This window comes from Buteo buteo, chromosome 6 (genome assembly GCF_964188355.1).
Source record: "Buteo buteo chromosome 6, bButBut1.hap1.1, whole genome shotgun sequence".
NCBI classification, from domain to species: domain Eukaryota; kingdom Metazoa; phylum Chordata; class Aves; order Accipitriformes; family Accipitridae; genus Buteo; species Buteo buteo.
This window is the reverse complement of record NC_134176.1, coordinates 26,182,648-26,208,574: the sequence shown is the minus strand read 5'-3', so window position 1 is coordinate 26,208,574 and position 25,927 is coordinate 26,182,648. Positions and strand designations below refer to the sequence as shown.

Here is a 25,927-nt window from a genome sequence, read left to right as displayed (position 1 = left end):
TCTGAAGGGTAGAAGAAACTGTAGGAATTTATGGATGCAGCCTGTAATCTATTAGGAAAGTTTTGGGAACCACACACAGGCTAACAGCTGTGGTCCTGATAATATTTTTTTTTTTTTTAATGATGGTATACATTTGCTTTAGGTTGTACATCAGGGTCAGCACATGTTCAGTAGGGTTGCTGTATATATATTGACAACCTTTCTAGCATTAAAATAAATCTGACTTCCCAAGTGAGTAGCTTATGTAAAAGGATCCATTAGTTTTTAAGGAAAAACATTATAGTTTTAACTTGGGTAACAGCAGCCAATATTCTCTGGAATTGGGTGCCATTAGATACATTACGATAAAGAGAATATGGGTTTGGAATTGACAAAAGCTCATATAGGCAATACCCATGCAGAATAGAAAGCTGTATTCTCCCTAGAATGTGCAGAAAGTATCATACCTGCTTTTGTATCTCTGTGATCAGCAGGCTGAGACAGTCTGACATACCCCTCACTAAGCATATCCAAATGTTTGTTTGGTAGGTTTGTGCCATCGTAGTCCAAGTGTGCAACGTGTGGGCTCAGCCAGGATGTACAAAGATGCAGAAGATACTTCTTCCCAGGGCAAACGTTATAGCCCCAGTATGGTAGCAGCAGAACTGCAGCAGCTGGCAGAAAAGCAAGCAGCCTGTCAGTATTCCCCACCAAGCCACATCAGTATCCTTACACAGCAGGTATGTAATCAGTAAAGCTAGAGTCCCTGTGACAACAGAAAAGTCTGTCAGTCTTCTGTGTCAGCACTGGGCTGGGCTGAGACATGCGGGAAGAATTAAATCTCATGAAAATCGATTACTGTCATACTGTTGTTTTGAAGTGTTTTACAGTGACCAGGATTTTGATTTTTTTACAAGATGACAAGAACGTTGCTAAAGTCCTTTTATAGAAGAAAGTGAGACTGGGCAGAGAATTAGAAAATAAGTTATAAAAAACCAAGCCCATGCTTGGTCTTATTAAACAATAAAACCAAGTCTTCTCAGATTTGTGCTTCCATACGATTTGCTTCCCCATTCTTCCAGTGTGTCATCATGGTGCTGGGAATGGAAGTCTGCAGAATGAATTCTGATGTAAATTCTAAATTCCAGTAACATTGTAAAGACATAATGAAGTACTTATTAGCTTGGGATATGATAATCCTTTTGCTAAACATGGTGGTATAGATCCAATTTACATTGGTTTCTGGTAGAATTCCACTTAGGGTTGGTTTTTTTTTTTTCCACTTAGCACTTTTTGACTTATGTCCTAAATGGCTACACACGTAGTCTTTTTTTTTTTTTTTCTTTGTAATATGCTATAGTTGTGTTCATCAAAGGTGTTCAAGCTGGACACTTCTCAGTTAATTAAGCTGCCAACTGGAGGTTCTCTGGGATAGGCACTTTGCGTCAGAAATTAATTTTTTCCCTATTTACTTGCTAGGGACAAACAGTTTGAATATCTTCACTCTGATACTTTGATTTTGGAAGTATTGTTTTAACAGTGATGTTTTGCTAAGTTTTCTGAGGCATGTTTAATAGTTGTAATAGCTGCTGCTATCTGCTTCTTACAATTTTATTGTTAGATGTTTGGATTTTGAATATCTGGTTAGATGATTGGCAATATGTCTTTTTCAAAAGGTGAGATGCATTTATAACTCTAGGAAGCTGAATAGATTTTTGGACCCTTCTACGTCTAGTTCAAGGTCTTGATTCACTCTGGGCAGTTCCAGAACTAACACAGGCAACTCTGGTCTTTGCAAATAGGTCTTGAGCTTTAAAGAATAAGTCACAAAAACAAGGCACCTTCCTAGTGATGAACTCAGAAGAGAATGTGAGCACTGAATATACCAGTGATTCTGAGGCCTGATCTTGCATCAGGCCAGACCCTACTTAAAGAATTTGATCTTTCAAAGACTGAAGTGGTATGGGGAACATCAGGAGAAGCTTGTTTGCTTGTCCAGTAATATTCAGAGCTGTCAGTCTGGTTATCTTAATGAAATCAGAATTCGGCTTTTTAAGCTAAACTTTGTCAGTAAAACTGTTCAAAAAATTTGGTAGTGAAACATTCTCATTCAGGAAATGCTGATTTGTTGAAAGCTGAATATATGATGGTAATTGCCTCCTTGGATAAAAATTAGTATCTAAACAAATATTTGGGAAAAAATTTAAATGCATCTATTTCATTTCAGTCTTTTCAGAAAGGAACTTTTAAAAATAAATTCATAGACTTTCTCCCTAAAGCCACTAATTTCCCACTTGGCTCCAACTGCTGTGGTTTCTAAGGTCTGTCTAGAGAACCCAAATTGTCCTCTTGCTGCTATTTATATAGCTATTAGATGATTTTTAAACTTCTGGATTCCTACTATAGCTAGTTATTGCTAGTTAAATTAGGAATTACAGAAGGCGGAATCGAGAGAGGAATTCACAAAGATCTACATGGGAAGGGCTGTATAGCTTCCGGAGCACAGCTGTGTTGGGTGACAAAGGAATGTACTCTGGTATCTGTAGGTGGTGGAGGTTGAAACCCATTTAGCCACCAGTCGGTCAATCAGTGTAGGTATACTCAAGTCTGAAAGTAGCTATGAAGTGCAGTGGTAGCTCTGGAAATGTGTTGCTTGTGGTAAATGTGTCTGCATTGCTTTTTGCTTCCGGGTTCTCTCAAGATACTTTCTCCCAGAATAGGTGGGAAATGTGTAGGAGAATGAAGGTGCTAATTCCCTTCTTTGTGACAAGCAAACAGTAAAGACCTTAGCTCCTAGCAGACAACATAGATTTTCTGAGTCACCTTGGTATATTTTGTATTCAGCTACACAGTGTTTGTACAGGCTTTGTTTCTGTAGTGAAACAGAGAAACATGGGTTGGGTTATGACTTAGTGGTCTTCTGTCATCATGAAAAAGATCCATGTAGAAAGGGATTCACAAGTCAATGAAAAGTTTAGAGCTGGAGCTCTATCTGACAATGAATTTCCTTCCCACTCCTGCATCCATTCAGTTCTAGGCATCTGCTCTGTGCTGTGATTCTCCGGGCTGTGTTTCTGCAATAATCCCTTTGGAGGGATTTGGAGAGATGAAATCTGAAGCTTGCTTAGTATGAAAATTTGGATGGTTTAGTTGAGGACAGTTTTTCTTTTAAGGCAGTATGATTCTTCAGTACTGAATTTATGACACATAGTAATTTCTAAGCTGAGACTATTATTTTAGTCGTACCTGAAACAGTGATGTTTTGGAAGGTTCAGATGTAACTGCAAGGCGCAAAGGAACATAGCTAAAGCACATGGCTACTACTTCTGCTTTTCTTTTTTTTTCCTGGACACTTTCTACTCTTCTGTCATCTAAGACTCATTTGGATTATATTTTTGATCCAGCCTGGCTTTTAAAGCCTGTCTTGCAACAAGGACCAAGGGGTTTAGTTCTGTGGGAAGGCAAGGCTGCCATGACAATGAAGGGCAACAAAAGGTACCAGCATGCAATAAAAGCATAATAGTATGGCAGCAAGTGCCTGTACAGGCAAAACGGGAAGAGCCAAGCAAGGGTTGGGCTCATTGTTGAGGGACCTGGAACCAGGACACCTGGCATTGAGCCACTATGTATGGATGTGGATTTGAAGCAGGGGGATTGAATGAATAGAATTGCAGGCATTACAGAGTAGGTTGGCTGTTTGGAAAGTGATTTGCAGAAGGGTAGATATTGGTGAAGCTATATGGGAGCGCTGTGTGGTTATAGATTTGGACAGACAAGGATTTGGTCTGAACCAGGAGGGGGGAAGATAGGGGCAGAAGAGAGAGAAACATGTGGGAGAGATTTAGTAAACAGCTGGAGAGAAGTGAGAAGTCAAAGACCATTGGTATGGGTTGAAAGGGAGAAAGACTTGGCATGGGAGTGTTTGGGGACTCTGGGTTATGTGATCTTGGTGGCTTTTGACAGGAGAAGTAAGGGTTTGAAAGCTGAGAGAAGGTTAGAGATAAGGCTTGTATGAGGGTGATTTAGTTAAACAGGTCACTACTTTCCTATGCATTTCTAGACATTTTTTGTGACTACATCAGCTTTCTGTCTTGTCAGTCCTCTCCGTTCACTTCTGAAACACCAGATGGGAACTTCACAGTGATAATCATAAAGTGAACAGTTTTTTTAACATGGGAGGTGGAGATGGTAGGAAGGTAAAGCCTCTACTGATGTGCTGTTTCATTCCCTTGTACACGGTTTTTGGTCCTCACAGACTGTCTTACAAAGTGTGTGAGAACATTATGCTTTTCATTAATCTGTATTTTTGAAAAATATTTTTCATTATATCATCTAAAATTTCATCAGTGTATCTTCATGCTTGCAACATGGAGAAAACAAGGGTGCCTTCACAGTGGTATACAATAGCAATGTTGATCTAGAACGCATAGGAAGCATTACTTAATCCCCTGTATGATGCCTTGCTGCCCAGTTGCAGGAATGAGAGAGATATGAATAGAGAGAAAAGAGGAGCAGTGTTATTCTATCTTAGACTAGAAAAGGAGCAGCTGTTTGGGTAACTTCTGTAACTTCTTTAATGGTAAGTGCAGGAAAGATGTTGCCTTAAGGACACACTGGAGTATGACAATCTCAAGTTAGGTTATGGAAGGTAAATACTCAGCATTACAAATTAATAAATACGGTGGAGCTGCTAGGGAGAATCTTCGTTGTTACGTGTACCTCTTAACAATGAATGTTAGTTTTTACTTCTGAGGAATTTTATTCCATTTTATTTACTTAAAACCACAGATTTACAATGTTTTTGTGATTACATAAAATCTAATAATAAAGCTGATCTTGAGGTTATGACAAACTGCCTGACTTTTGCAGTACTCGCCATCCTAACTATAGTACTCCACGGTATCCAAAAATAACATGGTGTTCCTCTGGTTAACTACCCAATATGTTTGGGAGCAAGCAACACAGAAATCTCTATGGAAAATGTGTGCCTTTGAGCATCCAGCATTAACCTGACAAGTTCATGGCTGAGTAGGATAATAAGGAGGTATCTGAGCTCAAAAGCTCATAAGAAAATAAGTAAGAAAGAGAAAACACCTGTCCAAATTCCCCAAATTTCAGCTAAATTAGTCTTGAAGGTAGCATGTTCTTACCTGTTTCATGAAAAATGTGAAGTGTGTAGACGTGCAAGGCCCATGAGTGTTTCAGTCAAGGGCTAAAATCAAGTGGAGTTCAACATACCTGTTCTGTTTGGACTGCTGTCTAGCCAGTCAGAATGCATATATTAATTAGCAGTGAACAGGCTTCTAATTTGGAACTAGCTGCAACATGTGCTGCTTCTTGCTTGTAAGTTAGGGGGACATAGGGAAGAAAGATCTTGAAGTTATCATAGGTAGCAGACTTGTGAATGATGTGGTTATTGGCCAGGGAGACATGCGGGGATGCCACAGGAAATCAGTTTTCCTTAAATATGCTATTGATAGATTAATTTATTAATTCAGTGGGGATATAGTCTATCACTGTAGAAACAAATTTTGGAGGATATGGGCATTAGAGAGATTAAATAATTTCTTTTGCATTATTTTTCACTATAGTGGATACAGAGGAGATACATTTTCTTTCCTGTTAATGAAGTTAAGCTCCTAGGAGAAAAGATAGGCAAAAAATGTTCTGTGAGACTTCAGTGGCTGGAAGGTGTACATGTAGGAGTTGAAAAATGCAATAGTAAAGTGACAAAGTTTCTACTGAAAGGTAAAACTGGTATAAAGGACAGAAAGGCAACAAATGTGCTTATCTGTAATAAGGACCCTAAAGTTTCCTGTAAATTAAAGCAGTGAGTCTTGCTCCACTAGCAGATATATATTAAATTGAAAACAAAATGGAATTTTAATTCACCCAGATAAACATAATTCAGACCAAAAAAACCCCCAAAACACCCAACCCATGTTTTGATCTATTAGAAATCTTTGAACTGAGAAAAATAACATCTAGTGAAACTGGTTCTTGTTGTTCAAACTTTCAAAAAAGTTTGACAAGCTTTCAGCAATGACTGTTAAGCAAGCCAGGTATCTGTAGGGTGAGAAGTAAAGTTTTGTTAGAGATTGAAAACAGACAGAAAGCAAATGAAAGAGTAACTAGCCAGTTTGCTATACAGCAAGTGGATAACCGAAGACGCAGAATACAGAATGCACATGAAGGAGTGTAAAATTAAAGATTTGAAAGGAGGAGGTTCATAATGACTGGCATATTATTACCTAAAGAATGAATATAAAAGCAAGTTATTACAGGGTAATATGGGATGAGAATTTACAATAGATTAACTACTCTATAGTGTTCATCCATGTGAACACGTGCTTATGCAGCTCATGTTTTACTACATGAGGTAACTTCTTGCTACCTCAGTATAATGTGGGCTACAAGTGTCCAGATGTTCAATTACTGTGAAGTTTTATGTGTGCTGTATACTTAAACTTGAGCCTACCTCCTGGTAATTTGTCAGTATGTCTGTATTCTTTTATTGATTATTATGAGAAAAGCTAAGAGAAATTTAACTGCATTAACTGGACAAGACAATGGCACATGAAGTTCTGTGTTTACAAATAACTGATTACATGACAAGCAATAATTTTAACCACTTCAAATAATAAGCTTTAAATTAGTCATTTGGGGGAGATAAAAATTAGTTTTGTTCTGGAAAGCTCAGTGGAGATACTTGTTCTAAGTCAAGCAGTAAAGGCAACAACAAAAAATTATTAGCATGTTTAAAGAACAGGATAGGAAGTAGTATGTAATTATGTAAGCATCAATTACATGCCCTCCTGTGAAAAACTGTTTTCAGTTCTGGTTGCCTTTCCTAAAGTGAATTCAGGAAAAATAACTGGGATTCACAGATGAGTGACTACAACAATCAACTGCAAAATGCATTTTTGATGAGGAAGTGAAAATATTACGCTTGTTTGTTTAGGGAGGAGGTAGGTATGAAGGAATTATACAGAGCAGTGGATGACAAGGTAAATAAAGTTGATTTTATTCATGTTTCTCATAATAAGTAGGGGATATTCAGTTTAGTAGGAAGACATCAGAGTAAAAGCTGATAATAAAAGAGAATAGTCATTGTCACAGAATATACTTACCTTCTGAAACTTCCTGCAACAAGATAGCATTAAGGCAGAAAGCTTAAAAGGCCATAGTTACCTCAGACAGAATAATGAGTGTTTTGCAGATGAAAGATCCCTAGGTTTTAACATACAGAAATAATAATTAATTTTCCTTATCAATAAGATGTTTCAGTTAGATGCATGGGAACTAAAATTTCTTCCATCGTCTGAAATATGTCAGGCAGGCTGGTAAGTTTGCTGGGCCATTGCTCAGAACTGACCTTTTGTCTTTAATACTGAGGAATGTGTGCTATGCTGCTGCTTCCATATTTATGACTTTTTCTTTGCTACATTGCTTTACTGTAGTCAAGCTAAATATTTCCTTTACGATAAGTGGGTTACTGAGACACTTGTGAGGAAATCAGTACCTGAAATTGATTTCCCTAGTTATGGCATGCAAATGATTGCTAACTATTACAGAGTGATGATGTCTTTGTCAGTATGTGTAGTGTAGTGGTTTGCCTGCAGTGTTGTCAGTGTCTTAATGATACTCTACTCAATTTTTCAATTGTCCTGATATTTTCTTGTTCAGTTTGCCCATTGCCTAGCATGAGCCTAAGATAGTAACAGTACTATCGGATAATCAAGGCAGATGTGTTGGTGGTGAGTTGGGGAATGAAGCCTGAAGATACAGTTCAGTAAGCCTCTTTCACTGTACAGGAACTTAATTGCCTTTCTTGCCTTGATTTGTGGTATAGGGACCTTACTGGCTACTATGTTACTTCTGGACAGCTGAAGCAAGAGGTTTTTTTCGGCTGTACCTACTGTTAGCCATTGGCCTTTCCTGATGGATAGAAGGATGAAGGCTGTGACCAAAATAATCCAGACTACTTTTCCCTCTGCTGTGTTCCATACCAGGCATTAATTCTAAAGTCTTTATTTCACGTGTGTTTAGCATAAAATATTTCCGTGTGCTTGTATTGCAGGACTTTCTACAGGGAGGACATTAAAATGCACACCATGTGTGTAGATCCAGAGCCAGGTGGCTGGATCCTGGATATGTTATGTGTTTTTTCTTTGTGAATAGCATGCTACTTCTCTCTGGAATATGCTGTAAGGTAAAAAGAAGGTTTTCTTCTGCAGTGCTGGATCTGTGTGAGGTCCCTATCCCTGGCTGGTGTGGGGGGTTGCAGTTGATATCTACCAGGCTGTAGTACTTTTCAGTTAACTAGCATTAATAACTACAGAATATGTTGAATTGGCCAGCTTCACCAGGAGGGAGGAAGAAGAGAAGGAGGAGGGGAAGCCTGGTGGGAGCTCTGCCCCTCTCTGTGAGGGAGAGTGTGAGATTTCAGGACCCAGCTATCATTAGGAATAGCTCCAACTCTTCTAGCCAGGGAGTTTAAACACAGGGATAACATCAGACCACCCAGGCAGGGCTATACTGAGCTACTTCCATCTCTGCTATGCAGCCAGTCAGTGCCCAAGATCCAGCAGCCAGGATTCCTGCAAACATGCTGACAGATCCATAGGAGGATGGGGCACTTCTCTCATTCTACATTTTTCATTTGGACAGAAGGTGGAAATCACCAAGAAGCAGATGAGTTTACTTAAACCTTAGGACAGGGGAGAGGGAGTAAGGAAGAATTGGAATGGGCACTTTACAGTGCCCTAGAGTGCCCTAGAAGGAGTAATATGCTACAGAAATTCCAGGATAGCAAGATTCAGCTTAACATTAGCTACAACAAATAACCACTCCTCAGTTACCTGTCTCAATTGCACAGTGTGGTACCCTGGCCTGCCTTGTCCTCAGCAGAGGAAAAGTGCCACAAAGCAAACTATACCAGTGTGCCAAAACACACTGTACAGGTCCCACTGGGCATCAGCTCTTTCAGTTCTAGTCCTGAGTGGCGCAACATGGTGACTTCAAAAAGACCATGAAACTCAAGGTGCAGCAAATATTTGCAGGAATTTGGTGGGGATATTTTCCCCACCAAAGGGTTTTTTTCAGTGTTAGTCCCTTGCTTTGACTCAACCCACTTTATCTGAGTCTTAATCAGATTTATTTTCCTTATGTAACCATTTGGTCAGCTTTTACCCTTCTGTTGATGGAGAGGAAGGGAAGTGTAAAGGAAAACAGCATCTCGCTGTAACTTGGAAGAGGAGCAAGAAGCCAGGAGAAGTCAGAGGGATATTTTTCTTTCCTTTTTCACACAGCTCTGTACTGCTGCAGGGCCCTGTCTCCTCCTCATCCCCAGGCTTTTCATGCAGGAGCTGGAATTACTTTTAATACTGATTTGTAGTATCAGCAGTAATGTAACTGGTCTTGCAGAGGTTATAGGAAACGAAAATGTCAGTGTAGTTTCTGCAGTGCTTGAATTGAACCCTTTCTGCTCTGAGGCTCCAAAGGGAATAGGAGCAGAGGCTTTTGTTATGATGCAGCAACATCTGCAGATCTGCAGAGAGTCATCAAATGGGCCAGGCTGAGCAGCTAGAACTCATGTTATGGGAAAGACTACACCCTGATCATCAAACGTTTGGCAGGACTGTGCCTTATCAAAATCACTCCCACTGTGAAGTTCTGAGGCAGAGAGTGTCTAAATGAAAGCCTGACTTTTTCAGGAGAAGTAAGAGGGGAGTTCAGCCATCCACAACAGCAGCACTAACTTGGATTTTTTTTCCATTGTTAAATGGATGCATACACTGGAGACACTACAAAGGAATTTGCAAGTTTGTCAGGTTTCCCAGGAATGTCTCTGGCAGGTCTTTGTCTGGAACATTTTCTGGAGACTGGAACACTTGTGCTCTGTATGCATATGTATATCCTGTAAGCTGGTAAGCTCCATGAGCAGAGAAGGAATGTCACAGGCCTTTGGCCAGATCAGCCTTGGTACGCACACAGATTTCACACTTCCCAGGCTGTTAGCCCCAGTTCTTCCCTTCTTCTGGGTGGTTGCTCCTGCAAATTCAAATCCCTACATAAAATGAAGGTGTTTTAGTATGGGGTGTGGTCAGCAAGCTTGCCTGGGTAGCAGAAAGGTGGCCCTAGAAAAATATGTTTGTATTACATAGTTTCTTCAAGGAATTTGTAGTAGGTGTATTTTGTGCCGCTATTCAGACAGTGAAAGTGTGTGTGTGTGTTAGACATTTGTGGTTTGGGGTTTCCTTTGCCTCTTAAGGAAAGAAACTGGTTAAGATCCTGTGATGTTTCCCATACTGGGATGGCCTGTTGGATTCCAGTATCTTGATGCATTAAGGAAGACAAGGCAGGTGGACTGTTTCCAATAGCACTGGAAGACTGGGGTGCTCTGTCAGACCAAGTCATGCTAGCCTGTGCTAGATCACAGATGTACATGGGAGCTCTGTGGTGAAGCCAAGAAATGCAACATACACACTGGGGAGAGGACAAATTAACAGTGAATATTTATATTGTTGTAGCATCTAGCCGTAGTCATCTCTGAAGGCTGAAAGAAGAAAAATGTAACTGAAAGAACACACCAAAATTTTATTTTTTTTTAATGGCATATTGTTAGCTCTTCCCCTCTCTTCCTGGGAGTATAAATATTTCACTGATCTTGAAAGCCTCAGGGGTATGTGTGTCTGAGGAAGGCTTGGCAGGTGAAAATACAGTGACTATAGAAGCCAGGTAATGGAAGAAAAGAAACATTTCTTTTACAAGCTATTGGATAAAGATGGCATTGCTGGATGAAAGGTGAGTAGTAAAATGGAAAATTAGGGATTGACTGAAGGGTCTTGAAGGAGTCAATCTGAGCACACAGGAAAAAATAGATCAAAAGGCAAAGGAGACAAATGATGAGACATTTTGCACACTTTCAGTTTTCTAGTGGAATGCTTCCTTCTTTGAGCTTATGGTATAGTGTCATCTTGTCCCATCTGAGGCATCAAAACCTAAAGATTCTGGTCTGGTCATAAGGTAGAGGAGCAGTGATTTTACGTGTGTCTTACCATGATCTCTGTCCAGTCTTTCTTTAAAGGAAAAGGTTTCTCAGTGAACTGTTGATGTTCATATATACCTTTAAAACTTGTTGATAGGGTACACTGTGCCAGAAACTTTAAAGTAGGTCTATGATGACTGCATTCTTTTGGCATATCTCTTAGTCTTGATCTTTGAAATATGGTTCAAACTCTGGATCTCTTTTCTTCCTCACCAATCAGAAAGATCCAAATGGAAATGTGAGATGGGTGAACTGGAGAGGATTCAAGTGTAGCTCCAAGTAAGAGAAGTGGTCTTTAGACTTTGTGGATCTCCAGTCCCCAGCACTTTATAGGAAACAGGATATGACTGGCCTCTTGCAGAAAAATAATAGAGCTGCCAACTGGGGAGTATGAAGTAGGCATTTTTTGTAGTACATTGCTTGCTCAATGTTGTAACACATTGACCAGTGAAACTCAGGATCTGCTGTTCAGGATGTTGGTAATGAAAATTTAAGTTACTTTTCATCTCTCTGCCAAGAGGGGCAGAGTAACAGCTTCTAGTGATGGTGTGTCCCTGTTCACTCTGGTTGACTCCTGTAAACTAGCAAGAGAAACACCCAGGCTTTTAGGAGGCTTTTCCTGAAAGTGTGGAGGCTGATCTGCAGCACTGATTTTTCTTTTTTTTTTTTAAATTTTTTGACCATTGTTAACATTTGCTGCTTTAGCTTATTTGAAACATTAGACAAAATCAAAAAGGTTCTTGAATATGATAATGGGAAACTATTGAAAGAATAGTGTAATGTAGGTAAGAAATGTGAAAGATATTAAGCTACTCTTCTGACTCTTGCTTGTGATTTCTTAAAGGTACTGTACAGTGGGTCTTTGTAGGATGCTATTCATTAGGAACCAATTCTATCCTGGAATTTGCTTTCTTCCTATTTCTTCATATTTCCTATTTAAATTGTAAAGCAGATTAACAAAAACAAAATCCTCAACGCTTATATCCAGCACTTCTGGGTATCATTCTGTGTTGTGGCCTTGCTTTCAATCTTAAATTTATTCAGAAATAAATTTCTCTGAATAAAGCGAGACAGTAGAGACCAATTCTTCTAAGCTTATGTGTCTCTGCTGTCAAGAAGGTAAGTGGATTGCAGTCATAAACTTACCTTGTAACTCTTAAAAATAATTAAAAAAAAAAAAAGTATTTTGGCATTATGCAATAATTGGTCTTTTGGCTTATTAGCATTGTATTGAACTAAGTATAACAGTACATATATGTCCTGTTAGGTTTTCTAACACAAGGCTCTGTTTGTCAATGCGGCTGTGACAACCCACATGTTCTTCCATGCCCTATTTCTTGATGTTAGATAATAAATAGCAGTACATCAAGTGGGCTCTCCTTCTTCCATGAGAGCTTTTTGGGATTTACTATTCTATTGTGTTCTTCACTCAGCATGTTACTTTCAACCTGTGACCTTTTGCTGTCCCTGACAGTTTAATTGTGGCAAAACTTTATGAATCATACTATCAGGAGAGATATTAGCTGTGTATTATTTTGCCTTTTATAGACTCCACAGAGAACATATTGATGTGAGGAGAGGTGTTTGAAAATAGGGATGCTTGAAGCGTGCAGTACAGCACACACAAGTGTCCTGTCTTATTGTCAGTGTCAGAAAAAATATTCTGAAGTCCCTCACTGCTAGCGAAAAAGAGGAATCTTAGCAAGCAGGAGAATTTGAACCCATCTTGATACAACTCCACGTGAAAACTAACTTTATTCTTGTAGATCCACTCTAATAACCACCTTCCCTGTTGAGCCCCACTAGCCTGCCTTTCTTGATTTTGGTGTTTGTTTTTGTTTGTTTTGTTTTTCACTACAACGATTTCTGAAGCTGCAAGCTATTCTTCATGGAGATTTTTGGTATCTGCTTTGGTCTGGGTGCTATACATTATCTTCTTTTATGCCAAAGTAACAATTGATTTGCTGCTCAGTGTTTGCCTCTATAAAGGGAAGAATACAGTTTCATCAGGTGCACAGGAGGACTAGTGACTAGAAAATGAAGCCACTCTGCTGAGCAAAGGTGTGTTCGGAGTGCCCCAGCAATCCACCAAGGCAACATCCTGGCAAGTTACTTATAGCAGCTGAAAGCAGCAGTCTCAGTGCATGGCACAGTAACAAGCAGTAACACCCATCTGGGTGGGCTGGCTGCAGCTAAACCGTATACTCTTGCTGGTGTTCTCTCCTTCATTCTGAATCCCTTGCCTGTGTTTAATCCTGCTGTAGTTTAAACACCTGTCTATCTGCAATGTGTGAAATGTCCCTACTACCCATGCTAAGCTATTTGCTCACCTGCTTTGTTTAGAAAGACAGCTTTCAAAAAAAAGAATGATTCAGTATTAGAGAGGAAAGCATTATCACATTAATAGAGCAGGGGTGAGGTGGTAATTCATCAGAATAAATGGTTCTTGGTATCAAGATGACGAAGATTACTTTATGCAATTTTCTCTCCTCATTTCAGACATTGGATGTGTTAGCAAAGTTGTGATCACTGTTGCTGACAAGCTAAGAATTGTATATATCCTATTTCATTTACCATGTTGGCCTCTGTGTTTGCCTCATTTGCCCTTTGTGCTTCTTTTCAGACAATAAACTCTTTGTGGCCAGAAACTGTCATTATTTGCATAGTGCCTGGCACAATCAGAACTAAACCTAGTTTGAAGCTTTCTGTTATTGCAATGAAAATGCTTTAAATTTTAATTAAATTCTATGGAAGACAACAACATTTAAGGGTGAGGTAGAGGCACCAAAATTACACCTAATGCTGTTTTTCATATAAGATGGGTAGCACTGCCCATTACTAAGCTTGCCCGATATGTCTCACTGTAAGATCTTGTTTTAAATTGCTTGTAATGTTCTGAAACTCTCTCCATTTGTACTCATGCTTTCTGTGCTTCATGTTCAGATTTCAGAACACTTCAGGCAAGGTGAAGTGTTCCAGCCAAAACCAAGGCTGGATTAAAAAAAAAATATTCTGTGCATTTTAATATCTACAGAATTTTTCTCTTTAATCTCTGGATCTCCCATGCTTTGCAATAGCAATTTGGAATTTAAAATTTTGTCCAAGCTTGATTGCACAGTAACTATCTGAAAAGCTTCAGGTGAAATGTACGCAGCAGCACCTGCTAGAGTTTCTCAGCTTCCTGGAGGTTCCCTCCACACTGAGGATGCTAAACTGAATTTCTCTGTATTTGCACCTCTAGAGTACTGAGGCTTGAGACCCCATTCTCCTGTGTTCTTACTTACCACTTCCAGTGCTGGAAGTCTGTAAGAATGAAACTGAACTGAGCAGAATAAGGAGAATGACACCTGAAACATGGAAGCTGGGACTGATTAGGTGAGAATAATGACAGACAAGGAGCAAGAATGGGAAAGGATAGAGCTGAGAAGGGATGAGATGAGAGCAGTTGCTTTTGGAGAAGTGGGCAGAAGCCTAGTGCGTAACCACTATAACTTAATCCTGTCCAGAACTTGAAGTAGGAGTTAAGATTTCTGAACTTACAAAGTGCTTAGATGCCTTGTGCTACTAAACCACAGGAGGAGTGGCAACCTACTATGTTACCAGTTGCAATGTTAGTTCATGTTCCAGAGTTCAGTCAGAGGATATGAAGTCTGCAGTCCTGCACAAGTCTGTTGAAGGTATGAGTGTAGTGTATCGCAGTGAAGTTGGTATGTACTTGTTTGAGTAATTGCTCACAATTAATTTACCTTAATGGTAAAAGACCATTAAGATCTCAAAGCTGGGAATTCACAAGCTATCCTTAAGTCACACTTAAGTGACTTAAGCATCACCTTTGAGATCTGGAGCAGATGCAGGGCTGGTTGTTAAGGCACAGACAGAAAGAAGAGCCTATGTATGTCTCATTGGCTATATGCCTTACAGTTGCCACAGAAGCGAGCAGGAGCAACACAGGTAAGTCTTGCTGGCTGTATTACCTTAATACTGGTGCAGAACCAGGTCTGTTCTGTGCTCCTAAAAAGCAGCATGTGATCATGTAATTGAAGGCAGTCATAAACTTAATTCTGGCAATGTCTGACTGGGAATCTTAGCTTTGCAACCTTTGTAGTGTTTTGTAACCTTCATGAAATGTTTGTTTGTTTTTTTGTTTCAAATGTAAACTAATACTTAAACTGCTTTAGTAGATACCATTATGTGATGTATTTAGGCTGTCTTCAATAATCCAACATATAGTGTCTGCTTGCAGAGTTTGATCTTTCAAGAAGATAAGCAATGCAAGAAGAATGCTCAGAGAAAGAAACAATGGAATACTTTTTGTATGCTTAAAACCACATAGATAATTTCTTTACAGCTTGATAAAACAAACATATACCTAACATGATTTTAGGCTATCATTAGTTAGCGTATTTACTTGTGTGAACAGTTTGGAAGTGGTTGTGTGAGAAGTTTTTCATGTGTGGTAGAGTTTGGTTTTGAATTTTATATCCAAGGTACTTATGCTGTTGGGTTGTGCCTGTACGTTTGCATAGAGAGGGGTAGAGAGAGGACAGATACATATGGCTGGCTTTGTGACACAGCTCGTGATAACTGGGCAGACACTCGTCTCTGCTCCGTGTAATATGAGCTTCTAGCTTTTGATTAGTGCATGCAGAGTTAATTTTTCACATGGCAGGAACGTGATGTTCCTTTCTTTGGCATTTTTGCCCCATCTTTGTCCTTTTCTTCCTTTGTTCTTCTGTGAATGGAAGGGTTGTAGTTTTAATGCTGGTACTTGAATTCATCTCAAGCATGGTGGCTGTTAGTGTCATCTCTCCCACTGCTTTATGCAACTAGTACAGTTTTTCTGCATCTGAAAATTTCCCTTCTCTAGCAGTCTTACTTCTCTTAGTACATACTCTATACAGTTTACTCAATTTACTTAGTGACACCTTCTGCTCTTTTCTTGGCTTTTAATTGTTTCTGATGTTTTTTTTTTGTTTTGTTTGTTTGTTTTAGTTAACAAACCTGAACTTGGCAAGTGGAGCTATAAGCAAGGGGAAAGGAGCTGCCCCACAGAGCTACCGGTCACCACTTAACAAAAGAGGGTCATTGTGGGCTGTTCAGTCAGACACTCATATAGCTGACAAAAAATCTGTCTCTTCAGCAGTCAGGTAAGTTAAAATTGCCACTCCAGCTTTTTGAAGAAGAATGCAATGCACTCAGGAGCTCATTTGTAGTTTGTGTTTGGCTTCTTGCTCAAAAGATAACATTTAAGGGCCTAGTACTGATTCTTCTCAGGACTAGCCTAGAAACTAGGTCTATGAAAATAGAGCTGTGTCCCCAGAGCTGGCAGGTTCATGGTGAAATAACGGCATGGATGAACATGTAGAATGAAAGGGAGATGTCTGTTTCTCTTTGGTCATTTCTTATCCTTGCATCTGTAAGATTATGTTTGCTGGTGTTGAGGCCTATACGCAGAAAGCAAACTTACATCTGGTGTTGCAGAAATCTCCAGTAAGGCCTCATCTTCATGCTTTTTCCTTGAATATGAAGTTTAGATTGTTCAAAGATAGAGCGGTATCTTGCAGTGTTTATAAAAGTTTCTTTTTCAGATGGCTTCTTTATGCTCTTTATTAATTTTGGACATTGGAATTTATATTTATGGCTGATACACTCATGGGACTCGGGGCAGAGGACTCTGGTTCTGCAGTGAATCCATTCTTCCTTGGACATAAAGAGCAGTGAGATATACTCCAAGGATTCTGGATCTTGGAAGCTAGGAGCAAGGCAAGCTTGCTGCAGTAGACTAGGCTGAATACAGGCCCAGAGCTGCTAGACATTTGAGTTCTTCCTTTGCCACTTAAGTAAACATTTATTCCTTTGCCTAAGCCTTCATTTTTGTCTTTTAAAATAAAATAATGAGGCAGATATTCTCCAGCACATGAGTTTAGGACTGGAAATCACTGTATACATGAAAATGATGATTCTTGTCATTGGTGCCTGAATGCTACTGGAAAATGGAGGGAGGTGAGAGAGGCAGATACACAGTGCAGAAGGCATGTGACCTGAGTGGTCATCCTTTCCCAAATGGGTCCCTCAATAGGAGCATTGGAATGGGATTTAGAAAGCTCAAGTAAAATTGTTCTTATTTCATCAGTCACTGCTTTTCATCCTGCCTGAAGAAGAGGAATGTGAGAAATGAATTCCTGGCCTGTTTCTGTTCCAGCACAATGTTTGCCTCTGGGGTTTAGAGTTATTGAGAGAGGTGGTGGTGATTCTGCTCTTGGAGCCCAGCCAGGCAAGCTATTACCTAACCCAAATAAAGAACCTATCCAGCAGGTGTAAACTGTCTTCCCCTCCTACATAGCTTGAGAGAGCAGCAGAGTGCAGGCTGTCCTAGAGCTTCCTGTTCCTTTCTCAACCCTGCTTGCACCTCTGCATGGACTCACAGACATAGCTGGAAAAGGATTACTCATGGTCAAAATCTTCTGTTGCAGAACTCTGCAGAAGTCACTGTAATCACCATATTGCTCTGAAACCATTTCAGTTCCATGTTACCTGTAGATCTGAGAACCCACCATTTAGTGCCCAGAACTCCACTCTGAACAACTTCCAGGGCTGTGCCTCATCTAGCATTGTATGCATAATTTAATGCCTTTAGAAATTCTGTTTTAGTTTGTACAGCAATCCAAAACTACTTCGGAATTGTCTGGTCACAGCTGGTATAAGATTCCATCTTCAAACATCTTATGAACCATTTGGTCTTTCAGTACTTCAGTTGCTCTGTTTTTATCCTCAGAGCAAGCAACAGACATGTCTTAAGACTCTTTATTGAATTACTTTATCTTCATGGCTGCTTGTATTAAATGGCCAGAATACCTGGAGTTAAGTTTTATGTAAATCTGGAAATGAAAAAAAGGGATTCTTGAAGCAGTGCTGGATTACTTGGGCTTTGAACTTTTATTTAATGAGAGAATTCCAAAATGAATATCAAGGTCATGATATATGGAGATGGCTATTCTTGTATTGTAAATGACTTTTTTGCTACTTGATCTGTTACATTGGAGCAAGGAGTTCGTAGAGGGTCATCTGATGGGTGTCAGCCTGTGCTCAGTGCTGGATGACTGACTGAAGAAAAGCTTCCTGTTTTGTTCCATTAAGGTTCTGGTCTATCAGTTGTAGAATTCGGCAAGGATGGAAATGTTTTGTAAATGAGTCTCTTATCTGGCTTGTACTTGGCTCCAGTTCACACATCTGCCTCTGAAACTCAGTCCTTACAGTTTTTGTATGGCTCTGTGGTAAATCTAAGCCATTTTGAGGTTTGTCTGTAAATTTTGTTTTGATGCTTGCAATCTATAGGATTCAGGCTATTCTTACTGACAAATCTTCCTCCTCTTTAATTCCCACTCTCACAGTACTGACTTACCTAAATGTTTTTCAAAAGAAATTCTCCCTTCTTTTGTTGAGTTCTTTTGGCTGTATGAGGTGAGGTGCCAAATCTGCTTGCCAAAAGGCAAAGGAGATCTTGAGTTTGTAATGTAGAGACAGAGAACAGTTCTGGATATGTTAAAATGTTACTTTATAAATCTGCACTGCTGTGCCTTTTGAGATTTTTTTTTTTTTTTTTTTTTGTGGGGGAGAGTCACTTTCTGTAAGCATTGGTGCTATCCCCACTCAAATGATGGTTTAGGCTTTCACTGTAGCCTGCAGGGCTACACAAGAGGTGAGATATTCCAAGTTGTACATGGGTTTACTTCTGACTACAGTAACATGGCTGTCAGCCTCTGCCATGTTTGCTGCAGCCCTGCCTTTGTTGCCCTCTGTAGCTCATTGAGGCTGTGCCAAATCTGTGCTCTCCTTCTTTAACCCTAGTCCTGTCTCATTGTCCTATTTCAGTGTTATCTCAGCTTCTTCACAGCTTTTAGATTGGATATTAGAAAAAAAAATCTCTTTACTGAAAGGGTTATCAGGCATTGGAACAGGCTGCCCAGGGAAATGGTGGAGTCACCATCCCTGGAGATGTTCAGAAAACATGTAGACGTGGCACTTCAGGACATGATTTAATGGGCATGGTGGTGTTGGGTTGACAGTTGGACTCGATTGTCTTAAAGGTCTTTTCCAACCGAAACGATTCTATGATTCTCACTCTATCCATCAGGCAAGATTGTAACCCTTTCCCGTTCTGCTGTAAAGGCACTAAACGTGATTACATGTTTTGTAGTAGAAGTATTTAAGACTCCCATGTATAATTTTTATCACAATTTTTTATCACAATTTTAGTAATGTAATCTAAGGACAACAAATATGAAAGTGATTCCTCATTATCCAGTGAAACTAATTTCCAGTCTCGGAAGCCAAGACCTTACTAGAACTGCTGCTGAAAAAGTATTCTCTTGAGAGCATTCTCAGTTGCATAATAAAAGGTGAAAAATAAGGTGTTTAAGAGAACAAAGCTTGTTGATTCAGAACCTAAACTAACTTTTGAGTACCTGTTGGCAAATAGGTGCATAATCCCTAGTGGTGGGGATGGTAGACATTTGTAGAAGCTTCTGGCACTGGAATCTGCAGCTGCTGTGTTACTTGTTTTTTGGAAAAGACAGTGGATTTCTCCTCTAAGAATAACTTGGGCTCTGCAGATCACTTAATCTGCAAGACCTGGACCAAAGCTAGTGAGAAAGATTTCTTTCTAACTGGTACAGATTTCTGTGTTTTCTGTGGGCACCTTGGATTCAACAGCAGCATTCCTTGCTCGGGTTCATCTTTTAGAACTCATATGGGCAGTCAGCGGGCAAGAATTCAGCAGTGTTGGTCAGTATTTTCTCAGACCTTTGTTTCCTTAGCTTCTTGTTCTTTCATAACATCTTTCTCAAACCTAGAGACAAGACCAACCTGGCTCTTCTAAAGTATTTGGCATATTTTTTCCATGGATCTTCTAACAGATTTATCTAACTTGGTTAGGGCAGGCAGGCAAGCAAGCTTTCCTGTCATCAATCAGAGGGTAGAATGGCAGTCCAGACTATACCAGACAGCCTGGGAGGGCTACTGCAGTCAGCAACAAGGATTGTCCTCTTTGCATGGGTTGACATGCCCAAAATATTTCTTAGCTCATGATTTCAACCAAAGTGCTCAGGTTCATTGAGAAATGATGTTTTGTTGGCAGGCTGTCTAATCTGGGTTAAATTATATAAACCCAGATTTTTTCAATTTTCTGATCTAAGGGTTTCTAAGTTTAATTTGCTCTGGTGTCATTCTCAGTGGTAGTAACAGCAGCAGCTGCTCAGGGCTTCATGGACTATGTGCACATACCTGCTATATGTCCAGGTTCCCAAACAGGCTGCTCTTTGTGTATTTTCATTTTTATTTTTCCTTGCCTGGACGTATCAAATGGGGTGGGAAACTAGAAGGTGCCGCCCAGCCATTTGGCATCTCAGGCTTTCAGGAACCCCAAACAGTATGCCTTGTGTGGAAATTCTGGAAATATCAGATGTGCAGTAAGCCTGCAGCTTTTTGAAAGAATCAGACTTCATGCCCATTCACAGCATAGTTAGAGCATTCACATAGTAGGTGCTTCTGGGTCACATTGCATGTATTTATGGCTCACGTACGAATCAACTGAACAATATGGGTGCAGGAAATCCAGTACTGCTTAAAACGTTAGCTTCCTGTTCCTGTTCTAATAGCAAATATGTATTAATTTGTATCCCAAAAATTCTACACAGAAAAATGATTGTATACCCTGCTTTCTTGCACAGCCCAGCTCACAAACAATAAGAGCCCTATGCCACATCCCCTGACAATCTTACACTGCTTTTGCAGTCCCCCAAACCAGAACCTTCTTTTTAATCACTGGCCTTCCTTAGCCTTGGCTGGGTAGTGGATACTTTATATCCTCCTTCCCTACCTAGAGCCTACTACTGCTTCATGCTAGTTTCATTTACTGCTAGGGGTACATGTCCTACATGTTCTAGGTTTCAGATGTTCTGCTCTGACCATACTAAATATATATCCTTTGGTCTTGTGAGGGTGTGGAAGAGTCTCTGATCTCTTCTGAGAGTTTGTTTTGTGCTGATATAAGTGGCTTCTCTATTTCCACAGAAACTTTGAGTTTTGCCAGAAAGACCCCAGACAATTCTCACAGGCTAATTGTGGTTCACCAGTCTTGATCCTTTGTGTCAAAGGGACAGCTTGCTGTGTTTGACATAAAGGGAAGGTGAAGGTGGCTTCATTGTTTCCTCAGTTTTTATTTTAAATTTTGGACATGTGGAATGTAAAACAAGAAATCAGGCTTGGACCCTGACTGGACAGGCTCTGAAGAGCTATGAGAAGAGTGATACTAGAATAGCCAAGAGATGTGCTAATGTGCAAGGTGATTCTCACAATGATAGAAGGGTGAGCAGTTGATGGGACAGTCTTGCTTTCTTGCAAGACTTGTGAGTTAGGCCAGGCCGGGCTTAGCATGGCAGAAGCAGCATGGACATTGCAGTAGGGGCTGTGGGAAAGAGCTAAATACATATGGTCTTGCAGCTAGAAGTAAGGAGGAGAGAATTCCCATGGATCTTGGCAGCTAATGCCAAGTTTTTATAAGAATAAATCTGTTTCTCTGTTACATATGTGTTGTCTTGTAGTTCTGCATCTTAAAGGTTAATAGTGACTTTGTTCTCTTCCGAATCATTTGTTTCAAGCTCCCTGCAGTCTCTTGCAAGGTAGAAGCTGCCCGACTGCTGTCCTGTGCTGCACTTGCCAAGTGGTCAGAGCCTATTTGTTTGCACAGCATCTAGGTGCAAGCTAACTTGGAGATTGCTGCACTGATGCCTCTGCAGGAAATGAAGGGAGAAAGCAGCAGGCACTGAGCGCTACACAGTAGACCTTCAGTTCGGTTTGAGTAAACCGCATTGACCTTAACACCTCCTTAACTAAGCAGTACAGAAGTGCCGGGGCAGCAGCAGGCCAACAGCACCAAGTCCAGTCCTGTGCTAGCATAGCCACGTGTCTGTTCCTTACTCCTCATACTGCTTGTCCTCTTTTCTTTACCTCTTTAGCTTTAATGCCTAAATTTAATTCAATTTCTTTATTTGAGGTGAAGGAGTAATTGAGGGTGGGTACAGTGATTTTTCCATGACCAATCCCTTGTCCGCATCTCCTCAGCAGCTCTGTCACGCAGAGTCTGCCTGCGGTCCTTGAGAAGCAGCATTTCTGAGAGCCCTGAATTTGGGGTTTGGTGTATTACTACCTTCTGCTCAGAGTAGGTTTGAGGAAGGCGGGCGAAAAATAGGAGTACTGCCTGGGTAGCTGTACGTTCTTGCAAGTCATCCTGTCTCTGGTTTGTGCATGTTCTTCCTCTACCCATACATATTTGTGCCTGTAACACCCTTTCCCTGCCCTGGCAACCTCTTACATTGCCCGCCCCCCCCCCCCCCCCCAGTCTCCCAGGGTCACTGGTGACAACTTGTTAACTGTGGAAGTGAATTGGCTGACTTAAACTTCAGAAATACATGGCTTGCCTTATATTTTTTTTCTATATATATTTTGGTCACACTAAAGAAACTTGTGATGGCAGGTCCAATTACTCTCCATCCTGCTTGGAAATCGCCCTGAGCCTCAGCACCATGGGTTGGCACAGTCCTGAAGGATCCCTGCTTCCCACAGCTAGGCCTTGGCTGTGTCTGTCTGGAGCCTCCGGGAGAGGAAAGGCGGAAAGCTCGTGACTTGCCCAGACAGTCTGAGGCCTGGCCCTGCAGCCTCGGCTCCCCAGACGCTGTTGAGTCGGACTTGGCTGGCAGCCGCCGTGCTGTTACTTTTCCGAGGTAATAAGTGAGATTAATCGCAGGACCCTTTCCAGAGGCGAAGGGGGTTTGGGCCACGTGCAGGGAGACTGCAGGAGCCAGTGCTGGGGCTGTGAGCCGGAGGTGAGAGCTGAGGCCTCACAGCAGGGCAGGGTAGGGCACCAGCAGACTTCTGCGAGTGTGTCCTCTCTGCTCAGCTACTTCTGGGAGGCTTTGCTGGAGCTGCAGCCTGGGGCCTCCCTTGGACTGGCTCTAGCTGAGCACAGGGGGCACAATGTCTGCATTACCTGTGTATGCTGGCCTTGGGCAATTACGATTTTTGCAAATAGCTCTCGAAATTTGAGGGGGGCAGATTTCTCTTTGACTGCATGACTTCCTTTCAGAGAAGCTATGAGGTTCTTTCCTATTATTCCCAGCAAGCAGCCCATGTTGGTAGGTGGAGGGGGGTGACAGGGGTTTCATACCTTCCCCCAAGCCAATACTGCATAATGGTTTTGGGTTTTCTCATTGCAACTGCCTCCACAAACTGATCTTACCCTAATGTAAACATAGGATTTGCTGTCCTGAACTGGGCTGCTAATCTGTCTAGTTCTCCTGTCCTGTGCTTCAGAGTGACTACCACCACCATCTTCAGTAGAAGCACAGAGAATGTTCTGACGGGCAGCAGTGAAATTCCTTGTCTGAGGGGGAAGCTTGCTTTTACCCTCCAACTGTTAACAGCTGACTTGTAGTTCTCACAATACTTTCTGTTCCACATAGGCCAGTGTAGATGTTGTTAATATGTTTTTACTTTCTGGAAAAACTGTAGTCTTTGAGCTGTAGCAGTGAGTTCCACAGGTGAATTACATATTATGTAAAAGTTCCCTTTTAAATTTTTTTTTCCCCCAAATTTGCTGAAAGTGTCTGCACCCTTATTACATGAAGGCAAACAGAAATGCTTGGTTTATTTTCTGCACTGTTTATTCTCTATGTTTCTATCATCTCCCTTCTCATTTGTCTCTCCTAAACTAAACAGTCCCATTCTTTTTAAGTTCTAAATGGAAATCTTCCCAGCCCTCTAATAATTGTCTGGCTGTCTTTATAGAGATGACGAAAAATGAAAACAGTACATCAGGTAGGAGTAAAACATTGGTTTTATGTAAGTAATGCTATTGTATCTTTATTTTCTAACTCCTAACTTACTAATATCTTGCTGGCTTCTGACCATGCTAAATATTGAATTTTTTATTTTAATATGCACTTGTTTTTCTTTGATTATGGCAGTAAATGTAAAACTGAGCAACAGGTATAGGCAGTTCATGCTGATACAATTTTTTTTCTTCTTTCCTTCGTCACTAGTAAACTCTTCTCTTTCTGCTTTCAGCTGCCACCAGTGGATTTTGTTGGCTGTGATGGAAGTCACATGCTGTTTTCTGTTCTAATAAGTATCTAATTCAATATAGAACAAGTTGAAATCTTACAGTGTCTTGCACTACTTGACATATAACCTCCCCTGAGCCATCCCTGATCCTACATCTCTTTGAAATATCCTATGTAGGTTCTAGATATTTCATGTTGCAAAGTGACCAGCAGATCTCCCTTTCCTCTGCGTTTATTTAAACCTCCCAATCACCATTAAACTAGTTGCTTTCCAGAATGGTATTCAGAGGGTTAATGTGGCTGTAGCCCTCACTTTAGTAGCTCTCATGGCAGAGATAGACTCTGCTGCTTACAGCCTTCCAGGAATGAGGGGACCCCCGTAGTCTGGTGCTCTGTGGGAGCAGCTCTGGCCACAGCAGCCTTTCTCTCTAGAGGAGTTCTGAAAGGGTTACAAGGGAGCCTTGGCTGTTTCTTTGAGCTATTTGGAAAGGACGGGCCTCAGACAGCTTGGCAGGAACCTGGGGCCCTGTTTTTTCCAGCCCAGCCCTTCCTTCTGCACAGAGCTGTCAGGGAATCCCACGAATGTCTGGTTTCTCCCCTTCCCTAATTTTTTTTAGCAGTATTTTTATCCATCACTGGCCCTTGCCCACACAAGGATCTCAAGTTTTGTCCATTGATTGGTCTTGCAGGTAGTGAGGTAGAAATGAAAGCCATGTTACCATGCCATAGCTGTTGGAATTAGTTCACAGTTGTGCAGCTGAGAGGGGCATTGGGAGGTTTCCCAGAAGAGTGTCCTTTCTGGCATTGATCTTAGGGCAGGTCTATCTGGCCTAAGAACAGAGGGATTGAATGGGCCCATCTTTGAACTGTGCTATTCCTGTGGGTCACAGTGAGGCACTTTGGAATCTCAGGGCTACATGTGCCGTATCCTCCCTATCAGACACACAACAGAACGCTGCTTTGTAAAAATGGAAATCCCCTTTGTAAGCCAGGCTTATGAAGGACAAGGCAGGTTAGCAACTTTTCCTTCATTTGCCTCATGCTCTCCAGGGCTGTCCTGAAGTTGAACTTGTTGTGAATATTTTGGAGATTTCCAGGTCTGCCCTATACCTTTTCACTTCAAGAAAATGGAGGTGTCTAGAGGGTAGTGTTAGAAAGGAAGTTTGGTCACTGGTGAGAGCAAAGGTCTTGAACAGCTGTGTTGAAGACATTGGTGTTGTACAGTTGAGAAAGAGAAATTGAATTAGGATTATCTTGCTATCTCAGTCAGCCTGCCAGATTTTAGGAGCAGGGTGTGATCTGAGATCCATGTGGAAAGCCTTTCCAGAAGGCAGCCCTCATATGGGGCAGTCCCTGGACAGCTCTCTGAAGTCAGCAGCCAAAGGGCCTGGAGTCAAGCTCAGATGAGTTAAGGGTTTCAGTGACCAAGTACAAATGCCAGAGCCAGAGGTAGCAAAAGGGACCAAAGGATTTCCTTCCTGCTAGGCTTTGTTTTGGGGCTGCCTTCCATTGTACAGTGAAGTTTTCACCACCAATGCACGTTCACATTTTCCATCCAGACCGAGGTCACGTTTTAGCTTGGCTTGCTTGGGATGAGCATGTGGCTCTCCTTGGTGTTTTATCCTGTGAGATAAATGGGAATTCCCTGCCAAAAGCACAAAGAAACCCCTTTCCTGTCCCTGAAAGTGTTAGTCAGTCTTTCCTATGAAGATCCTGCTTTGTCACCTAATTTTCCCCACCTTTGTGACTGGGGAGTTTTGTAGCTGACACAAGAGTTTCT

General features: G+C 41.0%; 1 protein-coding gene across 4 annotated transcripts in view; it reads left to right on the top strand.

The window, feature by feature from the left end:
• TTLL5 (tubulin tyrosine ligase like 5) overlaps positions 1–25,927 on the top strand; it is a 136,524-nt gene that overhangs the window by 64,440 nt on the left and 46,157 nt on the right. For all 4 annotated transcript variants that reach the window (XM_075030138.1, XM_075030137.1, XM_075030136.1 and 1 more), the window contains 2 exons: positions 529–719; positions 16,022–16,176. In XM_075030138.1, the coding sequence (XP_074886239.1) occupies positions 529–719; positions 16,022–16,176 (346 nt within the window). The remainder of the gene's footprint in view (positions 1–528; positions 720–16,021; positions 16,177–25,927) is intronic.